This window comes from Phaseolus vulgaris, chromosome 11 (genome assembly GCF_000499845.2).
Source record: "Phaseolus vulgaris cultivar G19833 chromosome 11, P. vulgaris v2.0, whole genome shotgun sequence".
In the NCBI taxonomy this organism is placed as follows: Eukaryota; Viridiplantae; Streptophyta; class Magnoliopsida; order Fabales; family Fabaceae; genus Phaseolus; species Phaseolus vulgaris.
Genome location: NC_023749.2, coordinates 10,717,151 through 10,736,622, shown reverse-complemented (window position 1 = coordinate 10,736,622; position 19,472 = coordinate 10,717,151). Strand labels below are relative to the sequence as shown.

Genomic DNA, 19,472 nt, shown 5'->3' with positions numbered 1-19,472 from the left:
TAGAGGTATCTATCTATCTATCTATGACCGTCAACAAACGTAGAAAAAAAGTCTTTGAAAAGAAAAGAAGTAAAATGAAATGTGAATTGTTTGTGATCATAGACTAGACTACTCAGTTTGAGTTTGAGTCTTGAGTCCCACATAACAACCTTAATCTCCTCTAAGAAACTAATTGATTTATGGATGAAGAATGTGTTGTTTTTTTGAATGTTTTTTGAATGTTTTATATGTTTAGATGAGGAAGAATGAAAATTATGAATTGTTTATTGGTATGGAACACATCCCTAAACATTCATTCCAAATTTCTAAGCATTAATATCTCGCCCCCCTCGTCCGCTACAGAAAGCCAGTATAGTTAGACATGGGTCACTCCCACCCACTCATTCTCTCAATCATAACACTTAACACATCTTCACACCCACTCTCTCATCGCACGTGTCACTCACACGCGCACACTCCAAACCCAGCCTACCAAGATTTCCCATAATCCATCTTTTCTTCCTAAATCAAATGCCACTAACCCCACTCCACTTCCCCGACCACACCACACTAGTCCCATCTTAACCTATGTCCAAACACACTCTCTCTCTCTATCTCTTCTTAAATAACACAACAATAAGTACATAAATTATTTGTTTTTTTTTTATTTTTTTTATTTTCTCTTCCTTCCGCGTCTTCTGTAAATCGTTGATGATCATGTTCACTTTTCTTTCAGCCAAGTGATTCTCTCCCCCCGTGATCTGCCTATAAATCCACCAAGCACACACTCAAAGGACACAGTCACATATAGATAAAAAATGTCAATGGAAATGATGGCAACGGAACGTGTTTGTTATGTTCACTGCAACTTCTGCAACACCATTCTAGCGGTACAAATCTCTTCCTCTATCTCTCTCTCTCTCTCTCTCTTTCGTTCTTTCTTCCATTTCTTTATTTCTTTCCATACTCTTCTAAGCTTTCTCTTGCGCCACGCCTTTCACCAGCTAATTTGGCAATTCGGGTTTTCTCTAATTTCTTTAATCGATCGAGATACTGAGATGATACAAGAGCCAGGAATAAAGAAAAAGCGCTTCTGGGTACCCAGCAAAAAGCGAAATTCAGCTCAGACCTAATCAGAATGCATGTCTGTGTATATACATATATCTATATTATATAAATGGATGAAAACTTAACTGTTGGAAAGCATGCAATCAGAAATACCCCAATTTATATATAAAGGGTAACTTAATTCCCTGGAAAACACTGCAATCTATCACTTAAGTGAATTAATTTGGTAACTGGGGTGGTGTTTTTGTACCAAGGATTCCACTGCTATGTTATATTTTATGAGAAAGTGTAACTGGGTTTTGCTCCCTAACCTCTACCTTGATATGAGTGGTGATAGTTCGGTTAGAGGCAATATATATGTGTGTGTGCAGCCAAAGTAATAGCAGAAAATTATGAAATTAAATAATTGAAACCCCTACCCGTACCTAACTAAACAATTGTGAAAATAAAAGGAATTTTAGGAGTTAGAAAGTGGAAGAAATTTTGAGATGCTTATTATGAAAATGCGTACACAGGCACAGCCATGAGATCTATATACTAGGGCTATTCCCAAGTGTTAGGGTTCCCCTCTTTTGTTATAAACTTTTTAAATAAAAAAATTAATTTTTTTGGCAGAAGAGTAGATAGCAACATGTATGCATATATGATTTCATTTGCTATATGGTATTTTATTTTCTTTGTTGGTTTGTGTACCTGTGTGCTAAATTAACACAGCTCAGAAAATTAAATCTGAACACAACAAATCCATGTGATGGTACGCAGTGCAGTTTCTCTCTCCTCAGTGTTTGATTTGATCCCTTAATTGCCTTTCTGTGGCGATGAGGGTGAAGCATCATATCGTCTTTTATGATATCGTATATATCATCAAGTTTTTTCACGGTTTCAGCCTTGTTGCTTCCCTTAAGTACAGAGGCAGTGTCCTCTCTTTCTTTCTACAAGAACTTTGTGGGGATTCTGATCAATTCATTTCACCACCAGAACAAGCTATATCACATCATATCATATGCTCTCTCTCCTTTTCTTAAATATTTCTTGTTACTTTCTTTTGTTTCTCTCCTTTCATCATAGCATGCTGAAATTATAATTACCCCTTTTGAGAAAGCACTCTCTTTCCTTCTCTCCTTCTCAAATGAGATCTCTTAACATGGCCTAAAGGGCTAATCTGCTTAATGATGATACATCACTCTCCTCTGGTGGCAAGCACTAGTGGCTAACGGTGGTGTAGCTCTTCAAGGCCTTGATGGTTTCCGTTCCAGTCAAGTCGTTTTCACCCTCTCTCTTTCCTCCACACTATGTGCAACAATTTCTATCTTTTATCATCTTGCCTTGTAGTGTCAGCAAAAAGTGATGCGCACCCACAACAAGGGGACATCGTGAGAGACTGAGAGTACTGAATTTTAAATCGCCCCATGTCAGGTTCTGAGCGTTGCTGCTATTGTATGGATGTATTGAATGTGCCACCACCACACCACACTCTCCCTAGCTGGACACTGGACACACCCCTTAAAAGTATACCTCTCTCAGAATGAATGAGAAAAGATTGCTGCATTCACTTCCCTCTCTAGCTTATTTATCATCTTCTTATACCTCTTTCTTCTGGCAGCTATGCATTTTGTCTTTTTCTCTTCTCATTTTTCATTTCAATGCTGCATGGTGTGCTTTGGAAGCACCTTTCTTGGGAATGTGAAAGCTTCACTTATCCTATATATATATATATATATATATATATATATATATATGTATATATATATATATATGTATATATGTTAACCTTTTTTGACAATCTGAAGACCCTATATATATATTTATATATAAAATATGTCCATCAGCTCTTGTTGGCGATCAAAATTATGCAGCTTCCAGTTCCTGGTTTTCATGGATGAATGCATGTTTTACTGTATGTATACAACTGAAGAGGATGTTCTTATACCCACTTTTCTACTTCATTTTATTTATATTTCTAAGTAATAATAATATTTGTTTTGTATTTGAAAATGGGTATTGGCAGGTTAGTGTTCCTTACAGCAGTTTGCTAACCATAGTGACGGTTAGATGTGGACATTGTGCTAATTTGCTATCAGTTAACATGGGAGCGTCCCTTCAAGCATTTCCTCCTCAAGAGCCTCAGGTGTGTTTATTTATATATATATTTCACATTCTTTTGGTCAATTCCCACTTTGTGACACTATGAGCAAACCATAAATGATATAATATAATTTCTTTATACTTTAAAAATGCAGTTCTTTCAATGAAAAACTGTGTCATCCTTTATTAATTCTTTTGTTTAATCTGTTGGTAATGAAGTCACAGAAACAGCACCTAAGCTTTGAAGAACCAAGCAGCAAGGAACTGGGATCCTCATCTTCAAAATGTAACAAAATAGCGGCATTTGAGGCAGTAGAGCATGAACAACCAAGGATTCCTCCCATTCGTCGTGAGTATACATTCTCACATTTCATGGATTAATTTATCTCCCTTTTGTATATGCTTTTGGACCGTATCGATCCTAACGGGCCTAAATCAGAATGAACAAAAAGGCAACATATATAACTAGACCAGCTAACCTTATGAGGAACTTTTTAATATCAGTGACAAGTTTTAATTAAGGATGAAAAAGACTCAAACTACTCTCTCCACAATTAGCAGCTGAAGCTAATTTAATACAAGTAACAGCAGAGCAGAACAACCTCATCATTGAGGGCCACTAGTCATAAAAACAAGTTTTCCCATTTTTTCCAGAGAGTCGGCGTCCATCTGAGTAACCACTTTTTTCGTGCCCAATTGGGGCATCTTGTTTTCTCCATCAATTTTAATGGCCCCCTCTAAGATGGTGACCTTACGTAACAAAAATTGACCCATCCTTAATTCATTGCTGTCATGCCATGCCCTAGAACAAGAACAAGGACTTGTGCATATTATATATATCTTACACACACATATGTATACAATTATCCACGTGTAATTCATTTTACAGTTACAGATTCCTCTCACCATTATATAATAACAGCTCATCATGGTAATTACATTGATACTTGCACAAAAAAAAGTAAGTAGTAGACTATAGTGGTAGTAGTACTTAAGTTTTATAGTGGTCGATTTTCTCGCTGTGAGTGACCTGTACAAAGCAATGACGACAAAATTGTTTCAGAAATAACAAAGAAAACCCATTGGACTCTTGGATAAACAAGGGAAATCTCAATGCTTTTTGAATGCTAGAGCATATAATTGTATGGTTCTCAACAACCCAGTTCTACAGCTTTAGTCTATCTAAGAATGTGGCCTTTCGTGTGAAAAATTCCATATCTCAACCTGATTTCTGTTGGTGAATCCGTGACGTGAATTTTTTAGGTTACAGATCAAGTGCATTTTTAATTGATGACTGATTGTATTAATTTTTCTCTTGCATCGTTATTTAATGTTCCTAATTAAATGATCTCATGACTATTCACAGCTACAGAGAAGAGACATCGTGTGCCTTCTGCATATAATCGGTTCATTAAGTAAGTTGTCTTTGGACTTTATTTAAAATCAACTTCCCTGCTTTTCCCTAATTTCCTTAAAGTTAATGTTAACTATATTTATTCTAAAAATTAGTATATATAGAAAATAATAGTAAAGGTAGTCAAGAAAGAAGCAAATCAAGTTGAAGCGAAATTAAAAGCACTTTAAAGGATTAAAATTTTATTTTGTGTTCAAAGAATAAAGATGATACAATAGTCCAGTAAATATAATCTCTTAATTCTAAAATAATTTAAAAAAGAAAAATGAAAATAGACTAGAGATGATTCCATTGAGTAAAAACAAATGGCAAGTCTTTTCAAACGTCTGATTTTGCAGGGAGGAAATCCAAAGGATTAAGGCTAGTAATCCAGATATCAGCCACAGGGAGGCTTTCAGCTCCGCAGCCAAAAACGTGAGTTTAACCTTAATCACTACATTAATTAATATATATCATTTTGTGATCCACACAAACAAGTGCATGCTGCAGTTTTCTATATTTTTCATGTTTTTTGGAGCCACTTGTGTCAGTTCACGGACAGCCTTTGTCTCTTCTATAAACTTCTTGCTCAAGGTGACAATCCAATATTCCAACGATTACTGTAAAGATGTTTCCAATGTAATCATCTAGTTTGAGGGTATAAGGGGAAATCACATTCTTTAATTGGTTTAAATCCCTGGGAACGTTCTATTTTATGCTATACGTGCATAAATAAAATTAAAAAAAAAACATTAATATTGAGTTGGGAAATCATGCTGAATATATAAAAATAAAGATAAGATGGCAAAATAAAACTTAGCATGTTTGAATTACAATAACTTATGGTTACCACAGAGAAAAATTTAACTCTTTTCATTCCCACCTTTAATATAAACTGCATTTCCACTTAAATGGTGATTTGAGATTCAGATTCATGATCAAATGGAGATTTGGTTGCATATAATATTTAGTGACTGAAATTCAGTAAATACCATAAACTAGTATCCGAAGAGACTTTTGAAAATCAAGCTCTGAAGTTGGCAAAAAAGAACTAGTGTTTCTATTTACTAGATTGCATTAAGATTTCCATCAGGGATCTCTTCAGAGATATTAATTAATAACTCTTGCGGCAAAAAAAAGTGAGAGTATCCAGATTCGAAACTCTCCCATTAAATGATGATTTAACAAATATTTAAATAAGGAACTGTTATATATAATTTATGGTGTCGAACGTTAATAATTAACATTACTTTTTCTTCATTATTTACATACTGCTTTCAATATTCACATACATATAGATTGGTAACATACAGCATGAGATTAGCCAATCTTGTAAAGAGGAAGTTTCCAAAAACTGATGTATTAGAAAAGGATGTGAAACGACATTTGATTAGTTAACTATGTTCATCAATAAAACCATATCTAATCTCCCTTTTAAAAGGCCTGCAACCAGTCAAAGTATAATATTAATATGAGGTTAAGTTTGATAGGCCATAGCCAATTTTATGATCACTCTCTTAACCCTAAACATGTTCCTCGTTCATCATGGTATTAGAGCATAATATCCTATCACATGCTGTAACCAGTGTCACTTGTCTAGTCCATTTACATGTGATTCCATCACTCTCTTATGTACTAAAGCATTCTCTTATGTACTACAGTATGCTCCTTTGAACTCTCTTATTTTTCCTATGTGGTATAGCATGTTTTTCACCGCATTTTATTTTGGAAGCCACACACTGCCCAAGTTAATTGAAAAACCCGTTCTTTAATGACTATTTGCCTGTTTTAGACTGTGTTTGTTCAAAATCATGCATGTTAATTTGTACAAGAACAGTACAGGCATCACAGATATTAGAATTTTTAGAATGAACTCTCACTTTATCCATCAAACTTAGCTTTTTTAAAATGTTATTCATTAATGTCATTAAAAATATAGAGAAAGTAACTAATAAAATGGATGTGGAAGTTTTCTAAAGTAAGTTCATGTTAGCTATTTTAAAGACTAATAAGTGAAAATTTGTTCAAAATTTTGAAGTTAACTTTGGAGTTTATTAGTTAGATTGGCTGCCAGCTCCTGCAAGTCTTGACTATAAATGGCATAAACAGCGATGTGTTGTTATATATACATGTTTCTGTCACCCCATGAAATTTCTCTTTCTGAAGAGTGGGGATTGCCTCATCTTTATATGTGTATGCAGTGGGCACATTTCCCTCACATTCACTTTGGGTTAAAGCTGGATGGCAACAGTCAAGCAAAGTTGGACCAGGGAGAAGCAGCTGAAAAGTCCAATGGATTCTACTGATAAAAATGGAAGCCTGTGAGTATGAGCTTGTTTTTTTCATGCTTGACCTAAATCAGTGAAAATGAGGTTGATCAAATTTCCCAATCGTACAACCGGATGGGAGACTCCTGCAAATTAATCTCAGCCTCTCACCAATGTTTAATAGTACATGTATTGCCCTTTTCCATATATCGTTGTTATGAAATGATTGCTATTCTTGTGATTGCATTTATTGTGTTGAATTTGAGCACTTAAGTAAACAACACGTTCCTCTATATATCATAATGATGATGCTCCTTCAGTGATCATAATATAATCTATAGTGTTGGAGTGTATTTGAAATCTCTCTTAGCTTCCACATTAATTTTGAACGCATAAAAAAGAGAAGATGGTTATTTATTCTTTTTATGAAAACCCCTAAGCACACCAATAACATTTCACCCTTTCATAGGACCACATGAACACCTTTTTCATCTTTCAGAAGATTACCGTTTGACCATTTTTGGTTATGGTGCTTCCTCCCCGGGGACTCTTTTTTACCCACCTTGCATGGTAGTTGCTTGAGTAAATTAAAGAGTGAAACATTACATTTCTTGCTCTTTAATGGATTCCTTTTTTCTTCTTCTTTCTTTCTATTTTTCTTCCTGGACCATTTTGTTCAGTTAATGGAGTACAGCCCTATTAAAAGAGCAACATGTAGTGCAGGTTCTGCATGCATGATCACCTGCCACACTCGCAGAACTCAGTTTGTTTTTAAGCTTCTAAGTAAAAGGGAATTGTATAGAAAGGAGTGAGGGAAAGGATTTCCTTTCTTTCTCCTCATAAATTCAAAGCACTGTGTCCAAGTTAAATAAACCAATAAAACAATAATAACGGTAGAAGCCATGAACCAAGCTAGCAAAATAGGTGCCAAAAGAAGAACTGACATAAATATTCAAGAAACATCACTGTGTTCTAGAGATAGTTGAGATAGTTGCACTTTAATCCTTCAGAATCATATTCTATTATTTAATAGATCGTAATATATACTCATTAACATCAACATGGCCATATACATTAGATAAATCTTCCTCAAGTAGAAATCCCGAAATTTTAGTGTAACAAAATGATGAACTGCTAATAATATATCAAACTATTTGTTTGAATAATTAAAATTTGTTTCCAGTCAGATAATAAATTCAGTATACATGTATTAAGATATTGCAATTCTTTTCATATTTTAAACAGTTCAATCAGTAAATAAATGAATGAACCCAGTTAGTTGGGGTTCATTGATGTGCATCTGTTGCCTTTATATGTATATCCGTATTACCACAATTAATTTCATTTTCATCTTCTACTTTTATATTACATAGAAAGAGGGAGAATTAAATTTGATACTCTATCATTAATGTAAAAGTATCATTATAGTTAAAAAAATCATTTTACATATAATTTTTAAAATAATGATATGTCTGTACACCTTGTAAACTGTAATTGCAGCCATTGACCGTTAACAGTATGCAAGTAATAATTAATAGTTGAGATTTAAATAATTATATGTTTTATATGCGAGTATATATATTTTTTGTGACAATCTTATTTAACTGTAACTACATTTTATTCTCTCAAATACACTTCTTATATATGCTTATGCACAAAACTAATGACCAGGAAACTTTCATTGTAAGAATATATCTACTATTTGATATTAATTATAGCTACACTTTTATATTAAAATTCATTATGTATATATAACCAACAAAAACTACTTATAAATACTAAATATTAAGAATGAAACATTTATGTTGTAAGTATTTTCCTCTTTTTTTCAATGGTGAGTTACTGCAAACAAATTTTTTAATTGTAAATGTGTAAGCAGTTGTGTTTTATAAAGTTTTGCTTAAATTCATGAAAAATACAATTATGTAATTTTAACATACATTTTGTCATTTTATTTGAAGAGTTTCATTTGTCATGATCCGTTGTCTAAGACTTTGTCAACTAATAAAATTTACTTAAAATATATATAACTTTTAAAGTGTAATTATTTTTTTTTATCAGCAATGAATAAATAAAATTAAAGGGAATTCTTTAGGGGTATCCCAACCCATATACAGTAACCAGAAGTGGACTTCCTATATCCACAAGCGAAACTCACCTTTATGGTTGGAGCAGAACAACCTTAAAGTGAGAAAACCCTACCAAAAAATAACCAACATCGGCGACCACCGATTACACATATAGTGGACGTCGCTTCATCGATTGGCGATCATGTTGACCTAAGGAGATCGCCGCTTCATCAACCGGCGATCATGTTGATCTTTGCATACCACCGACTATGCACATGGAGATCGCCCGTTGATCGACTGACGATCATGTTGTCCTTGTAGCACTTCAGCACCCTCCGACTAGGTGATCATGTTGATCTTTGCATACCTACGGCGACCACCGACTACGCACATGGAGATCGCCGGTTGATCGACCGGCGATCATGTTGTCCTTGTAAAACTTCAGCACCCTCCGACTACACACATATGGAGAACGCCGCTTCTTCGATCGGCGATCATGTTGACAGAACGCCGCTTCATTAACCGGCGATCATGTTACCCTTTGCATACCTTCGGCGACCACCGACTACGCACGCATGGAGATCGCCTTTTTCGACGACCACCAACTACGCACACATGGAGATCATCGTTTCATGTTGACCCTTGCAGACCTTCGACGACCACCGACTACGCCCGCGTGGAGATCGCCGGTTCATCGACCTTGTATAACTTCGGCGATCATGGCGGAATTTGCCTCATACAAACCTTGCTGGATTTGGATCTGCTCACATCAGTGAATACCTACAGCGATTTTATAATTGTTAAAGTGTAATTATAATTGTTATAAAAATATATTACAACTAATTTTAAAAATAAAAATAATTTACTATTATTTTATTAAATTAGAAACTATTTTATAAACTAAAAAAATCATTAATATATAAAGTAGTTTCTAAATTAGTATCTACCTACGACTTACCAAATTTTAACTACTTAATACTTTATATTTTAAATTAGTCTTTATTAATTTTTTAAAAAACTAATTTAAAATCTAAAATAATAATAACTAAAACATTCCATTGATAACTAATTTATATATCAATTTAAAAATTATTTTTTATTTTTTTATTAATAATAAAAATTATTTTAGATATAAATAATTTTTAATCTCTAAAATAGTGTATAATTTAGTTAATATAGTGACTAATGATTTTTTATTTTTAAATAATTTAGTTAATATAGTGATTAATGATTTTTTATTTTTAAATTTAATTATTATTTTATAATTTTCTTATAATGATAGAGAATTTATTGTTAAATTACAAAATATAGATAATTATTAAACTCTAATTCAATGATTTTATTAAGAGCATATGCCTATTTAAAATCTTCATTTATATATAGTTTCGTCTTAATAAGAATGTGACAAGCACCAGTTGGCTATATAAGAACTAGAATTCTATTTGTGGTTTTTTATTATAAAAAAATGATAAAATTTAGCAAGTAAATATTGATAAAAATATAAAGATGTGAGATTTATTTAGTAAAAAAGATATAAGTTGCAGGGTTTAAGAGAATAAGTTATAAAAAAAAAGTGAAAGGATGCATTAATATGTGAGGTGTGAAAATGCGCGTGAGTGATAAATTGAGGAGTGGTGGAAGCAGAATATTGGATGGTAGCTGCAGATGGAGTTTGTTTGTTTTATTTTGTTCTTGGAAGAGTGTTTGAAATTATGAAATACTACTATTGGTTGAGTCATGGTGACGTGACGTGTAATGTTAGACACAGTAGACGGGGTGGCTATATATGGTTATGACATGCATGCTCCTTTCAAAGCCTACTATTCCACCATCTCCTCAATCTAACATGGGTCATCCCTGTCTTCCATCATAATGTTTCATCCTTCATTCAAGGAACGCACACGTGAGACCCACTCTCACGCATCATAATATCTCTTCTTCATTCTAAACTTCCCAATAATCTATATTCTCCTCCCATTTCTATTACGCATTATCCTCATAATGTTATAATATACTTTCTTTTCTTTTTGTAGTTTTCTTTATTTTTATACACTTTTTTATCAATAATAAAAAATCAATAAATATTATACTTTATCATTTTCCTAACTCCCAAAAATATATCTAATCGGAAACAGAACCTCAAACCCTGACAATAGTAAAAACCCGCAAGTTGCAACATCAAGAAACCAACCTCATACAAATCAAAGGATCCAGACACCAATCAGAATAAGGGAACGAAACAAAGTGTGACTTGGAAGAAATTCAAGACCAAACATTTACTTGAACCAATGCGAACAATTTTGACTCATTAGTCATGCCCATTTTAAAGATGACATTGTTCATGTGTTTCCAAATTTTACTTACTACTTCAACCCAAATTGCATCCCAAACGTCATTAATTGAAACAGAAGCATTGCACATCTTGAATTGTAAAAAATTTGACAAAAGATCATTGTGAAATATAAGTTATCTAAAATGTTCATATAAATTCAATGATAATTATACTACTTTTTTCCTTTGCCTCATTTTTCTTAATTAATATCCCAAAAAGTAAATGAAATGTAATTCTTATTCTTCATTTTGTTATTTTGTTGATTTAAACTAAAAGGGATTGAATTTATGCGCATTTGAGAGATCTATTAGGAAACTAGACATTTAAGTGTTAGGATGGTGTTGCTTTTACAATAAGGTAAACTTTTTAATGTAATTGTTTTTGTTAATTATTTTGAAACGATTATCACTTCAAAAGTTTACAAGTTTATTTTGAATTTCTATCAAACTAAATGAGAGACCTGGTGAAAGAATAATTTAATTAAACATGATTTCCCAAATATTAATTTTATTAAGTGATAATCATTGGGCAGAATCTTTAACATACTTTTAGAAGAAAAGGAGGGAGTATTGACCAACCCAACCTTTGCACTCCCCTCTCTTTCTCTATTCCTCCACACCACCTACAATAAATATGAAATTAATTAATATTTTTTTTAACCTTTTTTAATAGGGTGGAACGATATCTAAAATACTTCTATTTATTTATTATTTTTTATAAAAAAAATTGTTAAGTCTTACTAACTTAAAATGTTTTCACTATTTATCTTTCCGTTAAAGTTTTCTTAACATGCACTAAAAATTAATAAATACTTTTTCTTGAAATATCCTTACACCTTTTAAGTACACGTTTTTTTTTTATGAACACTTGATATGTACTAAGATTTCCCTATCTAATTGACTTATAGCTTGCAATGTATTGATGACGGTATAACAACATTCTTTTTTATCTAATTATTTAAATTAATGTGAGTATTTTAAGAGACATTAAAACATAATTCCAACTATTACATTGAAAGAAAATCTGAATTTTTTTGAAGAGAATATGAAGGAAGAAAATAAATGAAATAAGTTAGTTTGAAGTGAGGTTAGTTAGTTAGTTAGAAAATAAGGTAAATGAAAATGAAAAAGTGTTAATGGATTTGAAGAATGAGAGAGATGATAAGTGGGAGATTAGTGATAATAAGAAGGGTTGTTTGTCTGGTGGGAAGAGGTCAAATATAGAGAATCTGAGAGGTCAAATCAAGGAGGTAGGTGGGGTTAATTGGATCCATGTGATGTGTGGCTCTCAGAAATTGGGTCTTGTCTGATGGATGGATGGAACTTCACTTTATCTTTCTCTGCACAAAACAATAAATGGATGTCTCTCATCCAAACCTATTCAGACTGTCATGTCACATACACCTTTCCTCTTCCCAATTCCCACCATACCCCTCTTACCAATAACCCTAATCTTCTCTTTCTTTTCATCAAATTTCATTCATCTAACTTCTTTAACCCACTTTTCTATATTCAAAATTGTCTATTTTCTCTCTACATAAATCATGATAGCTATCTCAAATTACAGATATTTAGTAATTATTTTGCCACCAAAGTGTTTTAAGACTTTTCTTCAGGGAAAGTATTTTTTACAATTTTTTGTTAATTTTTTTCCAAACTATTCTTTTTATATTTATTTTAAATTAAATTTTAATTTTCTTAAAAGAAGTTATCAGTAGTCAAGTTAACATACGACAATATAAATTGTTTATCATAAATCTAAAATAGAAAAAAAAACTAATTGCGCATATTAAAATACTACTAATCAATTAAAATAGATGTATTTTTATTAAACTTCATTTTTTCCTTATCGAACTCGAGATTTTCATTCTATATTTTGTTTCCTACCAAGAAGAGCCGAAAATATGTTATACTACTTCGCAAGAATATTTGGTTTAGCCTACATAATATTTTTAGAAGTGTTTAAGCCTAGATTTTAAAAAACTTTTATTAAAAAAGTTATATGTTAACTCGTTAAAAAAATTTAATAGATCTATATATATTCAAATATTAAATACACGAGTAATAATATTTGACGACACTTATTTTATATATAATTACTTGAAAATCTTATTATAGTAATGTAATATTTAAAAAATGTCTTTTTTTTTATCGGAATTTAAAAACTGTATTGTTAGTTTAGATATTTAGTTATAAAGTATCTGTATAGAAAATAAATGTTATCAAAACATTAATAGTCAGGTCTATAAAATTATTAAATGGTAAATTTACACATTATAATATTTATTTTTTAAAATAATTAACATATTATGATGTATTTATATACATAATTAATTATGTAATGCATATAAACAACAAATACATAATATAGAAAAGGGTATAATTACTAATGTATCTAGCACAAACTCCATTGTTGCCATGGTAAAGGAGGCAACAAGGTTTTGTTGCAGCACTTGTGAGGGTTGCAGAGAGAGATCATGGACACGTGTCTGAGGTATTCATAAACAGCTTCATCTGATGGATTTGATCAATCCAAATCTCCTGCTATGTATGCCGAGCGGTATATATGATATAGGAAACGTATATAAACTAATTCTTCATTGCAATAAAAGAGAAGTTACAGATAAGATCTACTCGGTGACAGAGAAAGTGGTGATGATTAAAGGAAGAAGATGATTCATTTCTTTATTCTGTTCACACTGAGTAGGCCACATGACATGTAACAAGACATGCAAAGTGATATTGCTTCTACTCCAACAAGTTTTGGTTACAATGATAGTATATTTGGTGGTGTACGATTCAAACATTACCTGATATGGCAAACTATCTTTGGTCATCGCTGAAAGTGATGGAAAGCTCAAAAAAACACCAAACCCTTCCATCCATGCCTACAACGCCGTACAGACGTGGCCATTGATCCTGACACAGTCACACTCATCACAGTCAAAACCCTCCATTGCTTCAATCTCAAACTCCTAAACACTGACTTCATTAACTCAACACATACGGTTGCAGAACATATGTTTAAGTAACTCAAACTTAACTGAATTTTCGATGTTACAATGCTTTATGTGTAGTTTAATCAACTAGACGTTGTAATGAATCTCATGCATACTGGTCAATTAGCTACTTTATTAGTTAGGTTATGTGCTTTGTGTCGGAACACCTACATGTGTTAGTTAGGTGACCAACAACTTTCTTTATGGATCGATGTGATTTATTGTACTTTAAATCACATCTCTACTTAATCTCTGTTATGATAGTAAAGTTCACGTTAGCTCTAATTGGAATCTTCTCTTAAATTTGTCCTATATATGTAGTTCAAACATGGACGAGAAGTTCCAATTTTTTTAATTTAGATCTTACCCAATTTTTTTTTACGTGAAATTACTTTGGTCCTATTTATTTAAATATTCCACTCGTGTACCTACATTAAAGTGATAACAAACATTAAAAATAAAATTTATAAGAACAAGTTAAGAAGTATTAAGACATGCTCACTTAACTCTAATTATTGAGTTTAGTTACCGGGTTTTAATTATAAAACTTTGCTTTACATCAATTTTATAGGGTATTTTTTTTTAATATGATATTAATTTTATTTTCTTTGCTTTTCATGTGTGTAGTCTGATATGGTATTAGAAGATAAAAATTAATGTTGTTCTTTCTTTAGAGTTTAGGATTTAGGATTTACTTTTTATAGTTTGTCATGGCCAATCCTCTAGCTGAGATCCCATCCATTATTTTTTCTTGCACCATTTTGATGGCTTTGAGCTTGATCTCACGTCTCAACCTCTCGATCATAAGAACTACACCACCTGAAGCAAAGTGATTCAAGTGACTTTATCTGTCAAGAAAAAATTGACCTTGTTGACAGGTCTCCTACTCATGACATCTTTGTTGCGTGGTCTCATGTAAATAGCATTGTTTTTTCTTCTTTATCTACAACATAAAGAATAAATAAATATAAGCACATCAGGAGTGCTCCAATCCTTATACAATATAAAATCCACCTAAATTCTCAAATAGTTACAACATCATGTTTGTGCCCCCTATTCAGAAAAGCAACAACCAATTTTGGAGAAATATTACATCTAGATAACCAAAAAAATTGCATCCAATTATGCAAAAAAACACACCCAACAATGCAAAAAGCTGCATAAGAAAAACAAAAAAACCATCCAACTATGCAGCAAAGAAAGTACAATAACAACATATCCTACAAGCAATTTAACTCTCTACTCGTCAAAAAAGACCCACCATTATACCAACCACATTTAACCCTCTAGAACTCAACCCAACATATGTAAACAAAACATAAAGTTCCCAAAATCAAAATCAAAATAAGAGAAAACTGTTATTTATTAAACTGACTCCTTAATATTCTCCAACAACCAATGCCTGCTACCTTCACAACATCTTTCTCTGCTCCCAATCCTTCCTTACCTTTCTAGCTGTAGTTTGGAAATGGTTTTTATGAGCTTACTCACAAAGCCACAAGACTTTCTCTTCCACTATCGTATCATCCAGATAACACATCGGATTGTTCAAAACCATATATAGGTCATACTGGCCAGCCCCCAATTCCATCTAACGTTAGATTTCATGCTTTCCTTATAGACTTCATACACACAAAAGGGTCCACACACCAATCTGAGTAAGAAAAACTTGTGACAACAACCATAGAAGTGATCCAAGACCATACCTTTAATTGCACAACAGTGAACACTTCGACGTGGTCAATTCTATTGTTCCTGAATATGCTCTTATTTCTATGCTTCCATATTTTTCCTACAAGTGTCATCCAAATGCTTCCATACATTATACACTGATTACTTAACATCATTATCCATCTATCTTCCAAATTGACTCTAGTTGTTATCTTGATAATAAGAACCCTCCAGGTCATGTGTTGTCAATTAGAGGTTTATCTGCCCCTCCAACCTCATCCTTTAACAACTTATAAGCTTATTTAACCGAGAATGAGGTTGTCTCTCCCTCTTTCCATAACCACTTATCTTGCTCCTCCCTTACTGGATTCTTGTTATCCAATATTGCCAACATCTGCTCCACCTGATTCTCTTCCCCTTCAAACAAATTCCTTCTCTAAACCAAGTTCCATCTCCACCTATCGTTACTCCACTTCCCTGCTTGGTTCAATCTTAAATCCTTGTCCGTTGTTAGAGAAAACAACCTTGGGAAAATATTTTTTTAAACCTCGCCTTCTACCCACTTATCGGACCAAAACTTGATTTCTTTCCTGTTTCCAAGTACCTAGCTTATGTTATCATCAAACACTGACTTCCATTCCTCCTTTTTCTCCAAAACTCCTTCATATCCCTCCACCAGTTCCTTGTTCATTTTTCCTTGAGTCGCTAGATTTCTCCAACCACCATACTTTGACTTTATAATATCTAACCATAAACCCCCTTCTCCTGAATTCATTTTCTAAATCCATTTTCCTAAAAGATCAATATTGAATAGTCTTATATCTGTGATTCCAAGCCCTCCGAAATCTCTTGATTCATATATCTTCTCCCATGACACCCATGCTATTTTCCTCCATTCTGAGCCCTAACCCCACGAAAAATTTGTTTGTAGCTTCATTTATTCCTTTGCCACTGTTGTTGGTACCCTATAGAACGATAAGTAGAACAAAGTCAAAGATGTAAGAACCAACTTGATTAGGCAAATCCTTTCCGCCATAGAGACAAATTTTCCTTTCCAACTTCCTAATTTACTCCTGATTTTCCCCAACACACCTTCCCAGAAGCTAGCTCTCTTGTGACATCCTCCTACCAACATTCACATATATAAAAGGTAGATTCGTGGTCTAACAGTTAAGAATTGATGTATACCGCTGTAAGGTACTGGAATCTACTCCCACCATCCAATTTTGCTCTTCAAGAAATTGACTTTGAGACCAACATTGTTATCTCCTAGATTTACAATTCAGTTTTCGAAGACATTATAAGCAGCATATCTTCGCCACTTGTGCAAGAAACCTGGAAAGATATGAAAACAAGTTTCTAAAAAAAGAATGGTCCTTGCGTATTTCAGCTCTAGTGACAATTAATGTCTTTAACAAGGTCCCAATGATGTAAGTACGTATTACCCAAAGCTCAAATCCATTTGGGAAGAAATTTCCGATTACAAACCTCTTTTCCCTTGTACTTAGGGTGGTCTGTAACATCTCCAAATACATACCAAATTAGAGTATGTTATGTCGTTCTTAATGGGGCTCAAGAATTCTTTCTATCAAATTCGTGGTTAGATTCTCCTTTTTTTATCTCTTTCCCGGTAATGTCTTATCCCTTGTTCTTCAAGAAAATGCTCAATGTAAAATTATTGGTATTCATTTTAATTCTATTACTACTTTAGACAATATTGCTTTTATTGTTAATACTTCCTAAAACCTAAAATTTGATGGCAATAAGCCTAATTTTGTTAAGAAAGCTAGGTCAAAATGTGCTCACTATGATATGTTGGAACACACAAAATATAAGTGTTATAAACTTGTTGGTTATCCCCTAAATTACTTCAAGAAATGTATTCAATCCACTGTTAATTAAGTTGATGATGCTTTTAAAAGTTCCATCCCTGATCAGGCTTCCATCCTTACATCGACAGTGTCAATAATTAATTTATTTTCTTACTATCAAAATGAATATTGAAACCAAGCTTGATGTTATGGTAACCCATGTTATAGGCAATTGTTTAAATGTTGACACTCATAATTCCCTTCATATATGGATAATAGATTTTGGTGGCATTTCTAACATTTTTTGTTTTAAAGATTTATATGATTCTTACACGCTTACTCACAATTTTAATCTCCTTTTAGAAAATTCCACAAAGGTCAAAGTTGAAAGCATAGGTAGTATCAAGATTTTGGATGATATATTTCTGCATAATGTGTTTTATATTTGTACCTTTTGCTTTAATCTCCTATCTCTTTTGACTTTAAATTGTTGGTAATACATTTCAGTTCATTATGCAGCATAATAGTTTTATTTTGTGGGACATGAAAACCTTGAGGATGATTGGCATTGCAAAAGCTCATCACAACTTAGTGGTTTTTTATTTTCCTAAAAAGAACTCTTATTTTGGTTGTGTTCATACTTGTAATGTTACTTATGAGACTTGGCATAAGAGATTAGGGCATATACCTATTCTTGTTTGCAAATCTATTGCAAATAAAACTCATCTCACTTCTATTGGTCACTCTTTTCCTTGCTCTATTTGTCATATTGCTAAACAAAATAGATTATCCTTTCCTAATCCTAAAAAATTTAGTTGAAATTGTTTTGATTTAATTCATGTTGATATATGGTGACTCTTTAGACAACCTACTTATGATGGTTTTAAGTATTTTTAACATTTTTTTATCAGTAAAATGAATAAATAAATAAAATATGAAGCCTTTTAGGGATGCTCCAACCTTGTCACAAAAGTTGAAAGTTATATATTATACATAACCTCCAAAAAAACCATAAAAAAGTGGCATGTCAACCACCCAAAAACCCATGTGTCTATCTAGGCTTATATTATGGCACCTCTCCAACATCCTCCCTACTCAACTAAAAAAAAATATGCTTCTACTGAGATAACCATTAGCTAATTCTTACTATACTTAAGAATGTTTCCTAACTATTGATCCCTCGCATAATTATAAGAACAACTTAAAATCAAGCTTGGACGTTAATGACAATTAACTTTTGAAGTCTATTCCTAGTACTCAAATATGTTAAGTATTATTGTTTAGGTTAGAACCCTAAAAATACTTTCCATTCATATTTAAGATTCTCAATTTGTCACAACAATTTAGAAGTAAAACAACAATACCAATAATCAATCAAGAACTGAATATTATAATATATAAATATCACTTCAATACATAAGAGTTCAAGCAGATTACTCTCAATCCCAAAGGGTAGAATTATCCACGAATACTTCTAGCACCTTTCATTCTCCCAATAGGGTTACAATTCACTCTATGGTTTTTTCCTCTCATTCTAGTACACTAGGGTTGAGCCTCAAGCCCTCTAACTAACCTATTTTCTAGGGTTAGGCCGCTTCCTATGTTAGGCTGACGGGTTAAGTAATAAAACATAAAAAGACTCAATTTGTCTGACGCATTCTTGCTCAAGCGAGGAATTCTTGCTTGAGTGAGAAAGGCGTCGATTTCCGAAAGCAGTCCTGGAACATTCTCGCTCAAACAAGAATATCTCGCTTGAGCGGGATACTCTTGTTGCGAAATTGGCTTTTTCGACGCTTTTC

The 19,472-nt window shown here is 32.7% G+C and overlaps 1 protein-coding gene across 5 annotated transcripts; it reads left to right on the top strand.

Annotated features, from left to right (window-relative positions):
* The first annotated feature begins 480 nt into the window (after positions 1–480).
* LOC137820677 (putative axial regulator YABBY 2) lies at positions 481–7,145 on the top strand. 5 transcript variants are annotated; one of them, XM_068624869.1, is made up of 7 exons: positions 481–619; positions 716–869; positions 3,056–3,175; positions 3,358–3,481; positions 4,499–4,547; positions 4,885–4,960; positions 6,727–7,145. In XM_068624869.1, exons 2-7 carry the CDS (start codon positions 798–800, stop codon positions 6,829–6,831), a joined length of 546 nt encoding a protein of 181 aa, XP_068480970.1. In that variant the 5' UTR covers positions 481–619; positions 716–797; the 3' UTR covers positions 6,832–7,145. The 5 variants fall into 5 exon arrangements, with proteins under 5 accessions (XP_068480970.1, XP_068480965.1, XP_068480995.1 ...); XM_068624864.1 differs by having other exon boundaries at positions 3,352–3,481; XM_068624894.1 differs by lacking the exons at positions 481–619; positions 716–869 and adding an exon at positions 886–1,123 and having other exon boundaries at positions 3,352–3,481.
* The last annotated feature ends 12,327 nt before the right edge of the window (positions 7,146–19,472 follow it).